The sequence below is a fragment of the Gadus morhua genome, chromosome 4, assembly GCF_902167405.1.
Source record: "Gadus morhua chromosome 4, gadMor3.0, whole genome shotgun sequence".
Taxonomy (NCBI): Eukaryota; Metazoa; Chordata; class Actinopteri; order Gadiformes; family Gadidae; genus Gadus; species Gadus morhua.
Window position 1 is genome coordinate 17,074,311 of NC_044051.1, and position 12,763 is coordinate 17,087,073.

General features: G+C 47.3%; 1 protein-coding gene across 3 annotated transcripts in view; it reads right to left on the reverse strand.

Annotated features, from left to right (window-relative positions):
* The window catches only part of erbin (erbb2 interacting protein), a 42,808-nt gene that overhangs the window by 22,375 nt on the left and 7,670 nt on the right, over window positions 1–12,763 (reverse strand). For all 3 annotated transcript variants that reach the window (XM_030353078.1, XM_030353079.1, XM_030353080.1), the window contains 4 exons: window positions 3,186–3,453; window positions 2,358–2,475; window positions 1,030–1,108; window positions 579–668 (listed from right to left, as the gene is read on the reverse strand). In XM_030353078.1, the coding sequence (XP_030208938.1) occupies window positions 579–668; window positions 1,030–1,108; window positions 2,358–2,475; window positions 3,186–3,371 (473 nt within the window). In that variant the 5' untranslated portion in view covers window positions 3,372–3,453. The remainder of the gene's footprint in view (window positions 1–578; window positions 669–1,029; window positions 1,109–2,357; window positions 2,476–3,185; window positions 3,454–12,763) is intronic.

Below are 12,763 nucleotides of genomic sequence, written 5' to 3' on the forward strand. Positions count from 1 at the left end.
CGCAGAAATTCCCAACCATAATTATGCTTGTTTGTGCTTTGGAGTTAATACCGAAAGAGAAGGGCAACAATTTACGAAAATCGATTGACTTGCTACAATTAAAAGGGCTGAAAGAAGATAATAAGCCTGGTAGTTTAGAATGACATCACCAGTGGGGGACTTCCAGCAAATAAAACTTTGGTTTGCGGTTTATTCCATTTATCAGGGTTATGAATGCTACCATGCAGGGGCAAAATACGTATTTATTTTTTTTACAGAATTGGGTGCATTGAACAAATGTACTGAACACGTTTGCCATGTTCAAGTTGAGAGTGGGTCACTTTGTTCATTTTCTTTATAAAAAAGGAAAATTCCCGTGTCTGCAGGTTAATTCCGGAGTGAATTTCATTATTCCAGTACAGGCGAACAAAACCTAGCGAACACTTTTTGTGTAGCCGTGCTCATCATAATAGAGAGGGGGTCACCGTGTTTAAAAAAAGCTCCAAAACACAACGGCGGAACATGCACCGGTCCGCAGCTTAACCCCAGAGCTGGTGTCTCATTCCCGCTGCCTCGGCGGAGGAAGGAGAGAAACTGACCTGCCGAAGCTGGCTGGCAGGAACTCCAGGAAGGCATCGTTTAGGTAGAGCTGGGTCAGGCTCAGGAGCTGGGTGAAGCCATCTGGCAGCCTGTTTAAACGCAACACACATCCCGGTGAGACACAACACACACACACACACACACACAGACCCCAGTGAGACACAATACACGCACACATCGCAGTGACACACCCCAGTCACACACACCCACATCCCAGTGACACACACACACACACACACACACACACACACACACCCCCCCCAGTCACACACTCACACACACACCCCAGTCACACACACACAGCTCCCTGACCGTAAACGCGGGGCTCAGCCGGAGCCAACGGGAGGCCGTAACACACCGAGGGGAAGGTTAATTGAAATGGATGCTGATGGATGGCCGCCTGCATGCGTCCGGATACTCTCACTTGCTCTACACACTCAGCACACTCACTTGGATATGGGATTCACGCTGGCCTCCACGATGGTCAAGACCTTGCAGTTCTTGATGTTCTCTGGAAACTCTTGGATATCTAATAAATCACATCAGGGAATAAATACGTCAAGTGCTTCAGAGGCGGCGCCACCGTCATACTGTTGATGACACGCGGACCGCCCCTCGCTTGGAAAAGCGTCTTCCCAATGTAAATAAACGAGGGTCAATAACAAGTTGGGTAACCAGGTTTTTAGCGTGGCGTCCGGGAGGGTTTGCAGATGGTGGTGCACACAGGTGAGTCGCTAAGTAGCTGAAACTAGTCAAACAGGAAGCGGGTCTGTCTACAAGCTCCGAGGCGGGGGTGTGGGAGAGTACCTTCTACAGAGCCCCCCCCCCCCCTCCCTTCTGTAAACAATCTCAGGGAGAGCAGCACTCGAGGTGAGGGGCCGAGCGAGAGAGATTGAGAGATAGAGAGAGATACAGCCAGAGAGATAAAGAGAGAGAGAGGAACATTAAACATGAGCGCCGAGCAGCAAGGCTGCAGCTTCTCAGCGAACACGCTCGCTGCAGGCCAGGCTGACAGAGGGGGGCGGGGCCTGGCGTCCCCCCACACTGTCTGGGGGGGGGGGGGGGGGGGGGGGAGGAGACCGGCGGGATAGCCAAACCCCCTGGGGAGGCCTGGGGCACGTACCTGAAACTGACAAACTGCATAAGGGCAGTTAAGTAAAGATTACTGTGATAGTGATAGAACTTCTGCTCTTTTTGATCAACTGAAAAGAAATACTGAACAAAGTAGTGCTTCGTTCCGTTATTTCTTTGTAATGCTTTAATGAAAGGTCTTTTATTCAAACATAGTGCAGGTCTGGACCAGTCAGAGCCGTTTAATCCAAGTCCATCCATCGAGGCGTTCAAACACGCATGTATTAAAATAAAATAAAAACGGAATATTAAACTGCTTCATTATTGTTTAATCTGTTTGACAGCGTGGCCATTCAAATAATTGTGTCTAGGGGCTTCTTGCACAGATCTGCGGATAAAACGGTCACCTCTGTAACTGAACCCCAAAGTCAGACCCACCATCACTAACGCCAACATCAGAACAGACACCATGAGCTCTCAGCAGCCTAATGATGGATTGAGCAAGGTTTGGAAAATGATCTCCACAACCATTTTCTATGTGGGATGTCCTAGTTTTTAGTAGCATAGTAACATAAAACTAACGCAAATATAACAAACTCGGCTCTTCCTTGAGCAAACCCTGCTTTTCAAACAACAACAGAGTGAACTTAAACTTGAACTTCCACTTTGGGCTTTGTCTCAGCTCCCGCCCCCCGGCCCCTGCTTACTGTTTTTGCTGACGTCTAGCTCCCTGAGATTGATGAGGTTAGCGATGGCCGACGGCAACACCGTCACGTCATTATCTGGCATGCTCAGCCGCTGCAGCAACTGGCAGTTGAACAGTTGCTATGAGAGGGGGAGAAAGAAAACACAGGGAGGACAAGTTGTATAGTTAGAGACAGGGAGAGACAGTGGATGTACATGGAGAACCGTTTGGTCATGAAACTGGGAGTTTATCCTGTATTTCTTGCATGCCGTTTATGAGCAGGTCAGGGGTTTTGGCCCCTTGCACAAGTCTGTCTGCCTACAGACAGACTTCGGACATCGGGGGTTCGAACCCAGACCCCTTTCGGCTGGGGCCGCTCGACTGTACTGCTCCCGCTGATATTAAATGATATTTACAGCAATTTCACACAGACATTTCCCCGGTTATTTCCTAGGAATGGTACAATCCAGGACGCCCTCTGTCACGTTTCAACGGAGCAAAGGTCAGAGCAAAGTCCAGGGCAGAGGGCCTACCCCAAGTCAGGCTGTCTGCGACTTTGATTAAATCAGTCTCCGTTTCTGACTGCCCTCATTGTGGTCCCGGTGTGAGTGTCCAGCACCCTGAGCACCCTGTAATGTACACTGTACAATGTAGGGGATCAGTGTGAGTATCTGTGTGGGGGTGTGTGTGACTTGTGTGTGTGTTTCCGAGTTTTGCGAGTGTGCGCGCGTCTGACTTCGGGCAGCTCCTCGATCCGGTTGGAGGGTATCAGTGCGTGTCTGTGTGGGGGTGCGTGTCCAGACTGTGTATTTGTGTGTCAGAGTTGTCCGTGCGCGTGTCGGTGTCTCACTTTGGGCAGCTCCTCGATCTGGTTGGCATCGAGGTGGAGCTCCTGCAGGCTCTTCTCGAAGCCGAAGATCTCCTTGGGCACCGTCTCCAGGCTGCAGTGGGAGTAGTCCAGCGAGGTGACGGGCTCCTCCTCGCCTCGCAGGCATCGGCATGGCACCAGACGGACAAACAGGTTCCGCTTGGACATCCTGGGGCGCGGGGCGGGGGGGAGGGGGGAGGGCGGGGGGGCACGGAGACGACGTCAGGGGGGGCACAGCACCGGGGACCACCTGCGGAAAGATAAAACATACAAGAGTTAGGGGACGGTCACGGCGTTGGTTGTGTCCGTGAACAGGTCGTGGTCGGCTAATGCCTCAATAAAGCCTGGGGGATTACGATGTCCCAGGATTCAGATACGTGACAAAATTAATCCTCATCTTCGGCACCGAAAACAATGAATAAATAAAAAAAAATAAAAAGAAATTGGAAGCTCACACACAATAGAAAGTTTAAGACGTACTATTGCTTACGTTTAAGACGGTGGATACATTGGTTTGAAAGATAAATAGTACGCCCCGCTGGTATTAAAATGATGGATGTCACAGGGGAATACATCCAAGAACATGACATTATTATCAACGTCTTCATTATCATTTCTATACAAATAAACTAGGAAAAACTGGCACAAATCACGTATGCACCCTTGCATTGTTTCTCTTGCAAGTGAAGGGGTTTGGGAATTTACATATAAATTAAAGTTGACCAGTAAGCTGAAAACCAGACACCTGGAACCGACACCGAGGCGGTCATTTATTCATCCGTCCATCCTTCATACATCCCTGATCAGCAGGTGTTGTTTTTCACATTTGAATTATAGAGGCAGCCTGCTAAGTCCCCAACATGTCAAGTACCCGCACTGACATGCCAAGTGTTATAAAGTGACAAGTGTCCTACATGTCAAGTAACCGGACATGTCAAGTGCCCTCACATTCAAAGTACCCTAATATGCCAAGTGTCCTAAAATGACAAGTGTCTTGCAATGCAAGTACCCTAACGTGCCACGGTCCAAGTCTCCTTAACACGCCAAGTTTCCTAACATGCAAAGTGTCCTACATGCCAAATACCCTAACATGTCAAGTTTCCTAACATACGAAATGTCCTGAATGTCAAGTACTGCACTGCGAGTACCCAAACGTCAAGTACCCTAACGTGCCAAGTGTCCTGAATGAGAAGTACCCCAATGTTCCGAACGTTCCTAACGTATTCATTCATTCAGACCCAGAAGCCTTTGCTGTTGCTGTGTGGTGGTCAGTGGCTGCAGCTCGCTGGGTTGGAGCGCGGTGAGTAAGCGGGCCATGGCAGATCGTTCCCAGTCCTGAACCTCTACACACATCTTTGAGTGAGTCACGACTGTAAAAACCCGGCTTGTGAGTGACGCTATACCAAACATAGAGTCACCTTGTGGATGACAGAGCGCAGAGGGGATTTCACCTCCATCCTGGGCATGGCGGTAGCCTTAGTCTCTGGATTAAAAAACGGGCCTGTGAACCGGTTCTGTTTTACATTCAGACGTGGTTGGTTTACTTTGTTCAAGGAAAGGACACAGTGACAATTTTCCGCCTTATTTTGTGTGTGTGTGTGTGTGTGTGTGTGTGTGTGTGTGTGTGTGTGTGTGTGTGTGTGTGTGTGTGTGTGTGTGTGTGTGTGTGTGTGTGTGTGTGTGTGTGTCCCCCACAGGTCAGTATAGGTTCATAGATTATGAGAGTCCACTACACAGCAGGGAATGTGCTCCCGTCAACAGCTGCTTTGTTCTTCCGAGCATGAGGAGAAAGTGGACCGTTGTCTCCCCTCCACGCACCTACGCCTCTTCCTCTGGGACTCGTTGATATATTTTCTCTTCAGCTCTGTGTTTACAAAACATGCTCCACGAGTTGCTTTGCATTAGTCTTTACCCACGCTGTCACAGAGCTGCGAGCCAGGGTCCATGCATTATATGCAGTGTGTTTGGGTTCACTCACTGTGTGTGCGAAACCATGTCTACATAACACATCGGAAATCACCTCGCATTTCCGCTGCAGGAAACATGTTTTTTTTTAAGTTGATAAAACCACTTCGAATAATAGGTGGATGCACCACAGCATGCTTATCCCACACACCATTGCCGCCAAAGTTGAGTAGGTCTTAGTTTGTTACTCTGTCACTTCTAATGGGAGTGGGTTGTGTTCAAGTAGCATCAATGTATTTTTAACCTTGGTGTAGTGGCAACCAATTTTCTACGAGTATGGTTTGAGGCGAGTGGATTTTTCCACACCCACACACACACACACACACACACGTCAAGTCAATCCCAACAAGAAATATGCTAATCGACAAACGCTTTGTAAATCAAAGTTAATTTTCTGACACCTTACAAAATACATTAGATATTATGTTAAGGTGTATTCTCGCAACGTTTTGGTTACAAATACATCATTAAATAGCCCAAAGACTTTGCCGCCATGCCGTCATGTATTGTGTTGAGAGGCTGTTTATGATGAGGTTTGTTACCCAACGCTTCGAAGCAGGCCGGGGAGGCGAAGTTTCCAACACGTCTGAAAAGTTTTACAGGAACAAACGCTGGCTAGAAACATCCACGCGGCAGAGGTGAAAGTGAAACGCATAGCAGGACAGCGCGGCGCTGACGTTGCATCAAGTCTGTTTTTCAATGTTACCCTTTGTATAAACTCTCCTTGCACCTAGAGGAATCGCTCTCGCTCTCTCAAAATCAAAAAGGTGTCTCATTAGATCACACTTTCATCGCAAAAAGTAGCCAAGTACATTCGATGCACCAGCCTCCCGGTTCTGACCGTGAGAAGCCCTTCTGGTGTGCGCGTCTTTGATGCATCGGTGTTTGTTCCTACAGTGCGACTATAAAAGCTGTGAAGGGAACCGTCGTCTCATTGACGTCGTGTGAATGCTCCCAGTGTGCCTTCCCGTGATCATGCGCCATTAAATCAAATACTTTTGTCCCACAAGAAATCCTCTTTCATCCACTGTACGGCTGACGGGCGTGTATATGAGACCCTTCGCCGTCGAGTGACGGCGTCTATAGGAAGGGGATGCGTAGGAGGGAGGGAGGGCTCGCTGCCAGGCATCGTCGCTGTCCCTGAGCAGCTCAGGCCGTCTGCAGAGGACACTGCAAAGACCAGGAGGAAAAAATGTCAAGTCGTACATATATTTTGTAGTACAAAGTCGTTTCAAAAAGGGGGCTGGCATGGCAGCAGAAGCAGGCCTGACACACACACACACACACACACGACATGAACACACAAACATCTTCATGATCTAGGGTGGGGGATGATAGTCTGCACGGGGGGGGGGGGGGGGGGGGTCATGTGATAGATGATTTATTCAGAACACCACCACAGCCCCAGCTCCAACCAGTGGCAGACATCACGCATGCAGTAAACATGACCCAAAGAAGTGCGAGGCTGTACAATTTACAGATAGATTTTTCCCACAGCCCACAGCCCTCTCATTGGTGTGTGTGTTCACGTTAGCATGAAGCTCTACTTAGTCCGATCGCACTGTTTGTAGCTGTTAGCCCAGGAGACAGATTTACACGTATGGTTGTAAAGCTTGGGCTGGGGGGGGCGTAAAGACCAACAGAGGACTCTGAGACTCCGGCTGGGCTACCAGTGCCCCCCTACCCCAACCATCCCCCAGACTGGCAGCGATGATAAGGGCGCGCTTTATTCTCCACCACCACAGTGAATGAAATGGACCATACGGCAGTGGTCCCACAGATCTCCGCCAGCCTCTCTCAGTCAAGAGCCAGAAGGGGAAGGGGGGGGGGGGAGAAGGGAAAAAACATCTTTCTGGGTCAACACAGTCCCCTCCCGAACCAAATGCCTCTTGGCTTGTTGCTAAAGAGACGGTGGCCCACACTATCCGGCACTAGGGACAAACAATAACGCTGAGAGTCCAGGTCGAATGTGGTTCAAGCTGGTCTGCTACTGAGACTGATTCACCCCTAGAAACAGGTACCGCAGATGTAACGGATAGATATCCCTCGGTGAATCACAGCGGAAGGTGAAAGCGATTTTTTATATGTCTATGCAAGAATTCACGAAGCAAATCCACCAAAACCAAGGAAGGCAGCAGAGACAAAGACCTCGTCAAAACGGAATTGGTTTGTTTAATTAATTAACAATTCCAAGAATAACTGCCTCCAAAGGATATCAGCACATGCATGTTCCTCGATTTTAATGAGAATATATATATATATATATATATATATATGAATGAGAGAGAGAGAGAGAGAGAGAGAGAGAGAGAGAGAGAGAGAGAGAGAGAGAGAGAGAGAGAGAGAGAGAGAGAGAGAGAGAGAGAGAGAGAGAGAGAGAGAGAGAGAGAGAGAGAGAGAGAGAGAGAGAGAGAGAGAAATTATATTTATTTATATATACATAATATAAATATAATGGCAATTAGGAGTGCTGTAAATGGATTTCCCTTAAGCGGTTGAGTTCACCGTGGCCATATGGGACTGAGCTGACCTGTTGGAAGAGGAAAGAGAGAGAAAAGCTACTTCCTCGATACCAGGCAAGGGACCAGAATTAACCAGGAACTAACTAAAAAACTAAAATCACACCTTCGAATGAGATTAAGAGATTAGAGAGTCATTAATCTTAGTTGAGGAGGCATCTTTCAAATAGGGAAAACAAAAGTAAAGATAAGTGCCAGAAATTAAGAGAAAACAGACTTTTTTAAAACTAGACTAGTAAACGACTTGTGCACTGCAAAACATGAACATGCATGAAGTTGTAGCTGCAAAAGTAATAGGATTTAGCATCGCATAAGGATTTTATATCACATCACTCGAAATTCACATGCAGTGCTCATGCTTTGGGTGTGTATTAAGAAATCCTCTTTCATTATGTTGTTAAACCTGATTCCATGGACACTGTTGCACATCATGCTTCAAATATTTGCTCATGAATGCAGATAGACTACATAAGCGAATGCATATAGCCTAACAGAGGCATCACAATATAATTGTTTTAATTGGGGATTAAGCAAGAACAGGATCTATAGGACTGGCCTATACCAGGACACAAAGCACTTGTTCAGCCTACAATAGAGCTACATCAGGCCCTTCACGGTGACAATGACACAACACGATGTGCGGTCTCATTCTTACAGTAGACTAACCTGATGTGTGTCATTGTCACATGTTTCTCAACGGTGTCTAGCTGCCAGCGTAATATTGCTTGCAATAAGTGTGTCAATGGAAATAAAACCCTTCTAGTACAGCTTGTAATTTAAAATGAAATGAACAACAAGGGGTACGAATTGGATGTTAAACAACCGACATCACCGTTTAAATTTATGATATTGCATAGCCAGGAATCACAGATCCAAAACACATTTAATCCGACAACCTATAAGAACGAAATGATCCGTAAAATTATCATTTCAAAAAGAGAAACGTAAAACACAAGTATGTATGGCCAACTTACATGCTATACGGTCAAAGAAGCTGCGCTATCTGCTGTGGAGGAACTGTTAAAGGCCAACGTGTCTCAGTGATGTGCTATGAGCTAATTGCCAGGCTCACATTCCAACTTCGGCGGCGGTGCAGGAGCCCTGCTGCTTCCGAAGCGCTGTGGGCTAGCACGACTAAGCTCCATACAACACTAGTGACCGACAACACACACAGTGGGGGGGGGGGGGGGGGGGAGACAACGACTCCTCAATAACAAACAGAACCAGAACACTTTCTATGAACTGTGAGAACTGGACGTGAAGTACTGGTCTGTGACCACTGGTGTGGTTACACATGTCCACCTTCAACCTCAGATTAAAAAGCTGGGAGTGAATAAGGCGCGGGGGGGGGGGGGGGAGGACCGCGTCGAGGGGTAGAAAGATGACCCTTAGACCCGGGAGGGAGGCGGCGGTCGGAGCGGTGTCAGGGAGGAAAAAGTGGAACCTGCTGTTCCAGTTCCCTCTTGCGTGTTCGGTTCCCAGCAGTGTTCCTCTGCCTGAATGGTCTTACGTGACAGGGGAAACAAAACCGTGATTGTTTTCTTAGGGCCAATCCTGAAATGAGGGCTGGTAATCTGATCCCCGGGACAAGCAGACATTCTCTCTCCCTCAGTTTTTCTTTTTTGTTCAACGCTGCTCTTCCCAGTTCCTCACTGGGCGGGAACGAAGAACGTGCCGGACATAAAACCTGCGGTACTGCACACATCAGATCGGATACACTCCCAGTATCAATAACAGAGATACAGCACACCCTGTTCCTGAAAGAAGACAATCCATTGTGGAGGCAATTATTAGCATTTCCTCCCAAGTCCTGACGACGCATACTAAACTCAGCGTGGCTTCAGCTGCGTCTCCCCGGAGACGGGCATACCATAATTACCCTGATGAATAATTCCCAAACTATTTTCACACGCAGCGCTCAGGAAAAGGAATAATAGGAATGCAGCTTGAGGTTACAGAGGAGTCAGGAATCCCCTGGGAGTGTTACGTGGCTGATAAGGGACACTTATTAACCTTCATAAAAAGGAACGAACGCAGCACGCAAAACAAAAGACCACTGCATGCCAGGATGTTCAGTGTTTCATATTGAGAGTCAATAATTTGAATAGGAGACACACAATACGTTTATAGCAGACTGTCAGAGCAGTACATTTGTTTAACAGAACAACAGACTCATTGACTTGTGACATGATGTCGCAGCGGAACTCATCACCGTCCTGATGCGCCATAATGAGCCCTATTCTTCACATCGTGACACGATGGGTTGATTCAAATGAAGCGCCAGTGCTGAATGGACTTCCTGTTCCCGGTATGCCCGGAATTAATCTTATGCAAACATGCAATTGTCTCTATTCCATTTCTACAATCCACAATAAACATGGACTGGTTTGCAATTCAAGATGACCATCATCACTGTCATAATAATTAACGTATGAAAACCAAATGTGAAGAAAAGAAGCATTTCAGTTCAAGAGTGGTTGGAATACGAGATGAAATTCAACATCCCAGATCAAACCAGCATTGCTGAATGCACTGGTAAACTAAGGGGTCTCACTCCCTCTGATCTTACTGTAAGACGGTCTCTCTCTCACTCTTTTCTTATTCTAAGGCTGTCTCTCTGAACTTACTATAAGACGGTCTTACTCCCTCTGATATTACTATAAGTCAGTCTCTCTGATCTTACTATAAGGCGGTCTTACTCTCTCTGATATTAATATAAGCCGGTCTCTCTGACCTTACTGTTAGGCGGTCTCTTGCTCTGATATTACTATAAGTCGGTCTCTCTGATCTTACTATAAGGCATTCTTACTCTCTCTGATATTAATATAAGCCAATCTCTCTGACCTTACTTTAAGGCGGTCTCTCTCTCTGATATAACTATAAGGCTGTCTTACTCTCTTATTGTACTGTCAGTAAAAGTCTGTTTATCAACAAACGCGTACAGCGTCTTGTTGTCTGGGCAACATGTCGCTGTTCATCACGACCGCCACCACCATCATCTACAAATGTCTTGTTTCAGAACCACATCTCTCCGAGGGAGGAAGCCAAAACAAAACGACACATCCTGAGCTCCGCCATGTTACCTACAGTCTACCACGGAGCCGTCATATTCTCTTCTGCTCTTCCTCTTGAGGAGCAGAGCCTGACCTAGCTCCCCTTCAGTGATTCGATGCGTGTTCCATTCCAAAGTCGGACAAGACGACGTTTGCCTAAGCAAAAGCAGATGGCCGTCCTAGGTAGAGCTCAGAATGGGAAACACAAGCCAATGCAGCAGTGCAAACGCATGTGCATCAATACAGACCGATCTCAAATAGCTTTCCCCTCAACCGTCCACAGTTTCACAAAAAGTTGATTTCAGTTGAGGTGTAGGTATGGATGTGGGCTGTGTACAGGTTATAGGCCGTATCAGGGTTTCAGTTCATTGTTTTTACCTAGACTATAGGCCTAGACTTCCCCTGTGTGAGGCCCAGGGGACATCCACAGCAGGCTGGTGAGTGCTAGCGTTACAGGAGCTCACCAGAGTAAGCCATCCTCTATCAAACTCACTGAGCCTGGCCAGACCAGGAGGGCTGTCTGTTTAGCATCACAGATACTCCAACGCACGGCAGAGAGAGGAAAGGGGAAAGGATGGCCTGTAAAACAGGCAGGGACACAATATAAAGTCCCAATAAACCACAATGCCAAATATGGACGGTTGTGTTAAAGTCTAATAATACTTGAGTTGTAAAAGTGTCTTGGTCCTTGACTGGTTTTGACTTTTAGTTTTTGTCCAATATAAAAACACCCTTCTTAAAACAGAGTAATCTGAATATAAGAAGCTTCTTCCACAGCAACATCCGAACAAAACACCGGAACCGGCACTCAAATGGTGAAATTCAGTCCAGTGTAATTATTGGGACTCTGGGCACAATGAGAAAAGAGAGCGAAGCGGAGACACGCGACAAGGCCCGATCTCAGTGTCCGGGGTCGGTTACACAGTAACCCGGGTCAGAGTATCAGTATCGAGTCCGCTGGACCCTTGTATCACTGCTGACCGTCTTGTCTACAGAGTAACAATCCACTAATGCCATGTTTAACCAAAGCCGCATAGGACAAAATGATTCAAGTGTTTAACCCTGACACCAAATGTTGCCGCCAGACAACATGAGTTCAGTGATGGATTAAGGCATTGCTGACAAAGGGCTTTTCACTTTTCTTAGGGAGGGGGTTTGTTGTTTCTATGCATGGCAGTGAGCGCAGATTAATTTTAAATGCAACCACTACCAGCTTTGTGTGCCCTAAGCAGCGGAAAAAAGCAATAAAAAGTACGAGGCTCTGGTATGTGCTGAGACCTCACCGTGTCTTCAGAATCGGCTTCACTGCAGTGAACCTTGGAGCTTGCAGTGAACTCCAAGTTCATTGCAGTCACCGAGTCACATGACTCCCGGCTCAACTAGGCTGAGTGCTCATTGCAGTCCTTAGCATGAGAGTGGTGTGAATGTCCCCCTCTTCACAGCTCACACCCCTCTAGAGCAGCCAGCAACTAAACGCAACCGATATCCATTGTGAGGGGCCAATAGGGTACAGAGGTATACGCTCTCTTAAACACCCTGTCTTCATAAGTATACGTATTCCATCTGCAGAGCTAAAAAACACAAAGAAGTACACAGTGATGGACGATCTATGTGGAGAGAGACACGGTTGGACACAATTTTAAATCCGTATGTTTGGGGGGAATAAACTACGGTTTTAGTAGAGGAAAAACCCCAGGGTGAGACTTCCATTTGACTGCATCAGCTAAAAAAAAAACGCATGGATAGAATAAAATCCATGCGCATACCATGCAGAAAGAGAGTGTCTCTGGCCCGCTAAAGGAGAGCTGGGGGCGTGCTACTTCTTTTTGTACCTTTAGAAATCTGGAGGCAACCATTTACTGAGCAAGGAACTGCGCTCACAAAGGGTGCAGAGGCAGCTTCCTCATTGAAAGAAAAGTTCCAAACGACCCAGACGACTCCCAGTGCTCTCTGTGGGAGGGGGGGTGAGGGTAAGTCTGGTTAATCGGTTACCAGAGGGGACCTTTCCGAAGGCGGCCATTCC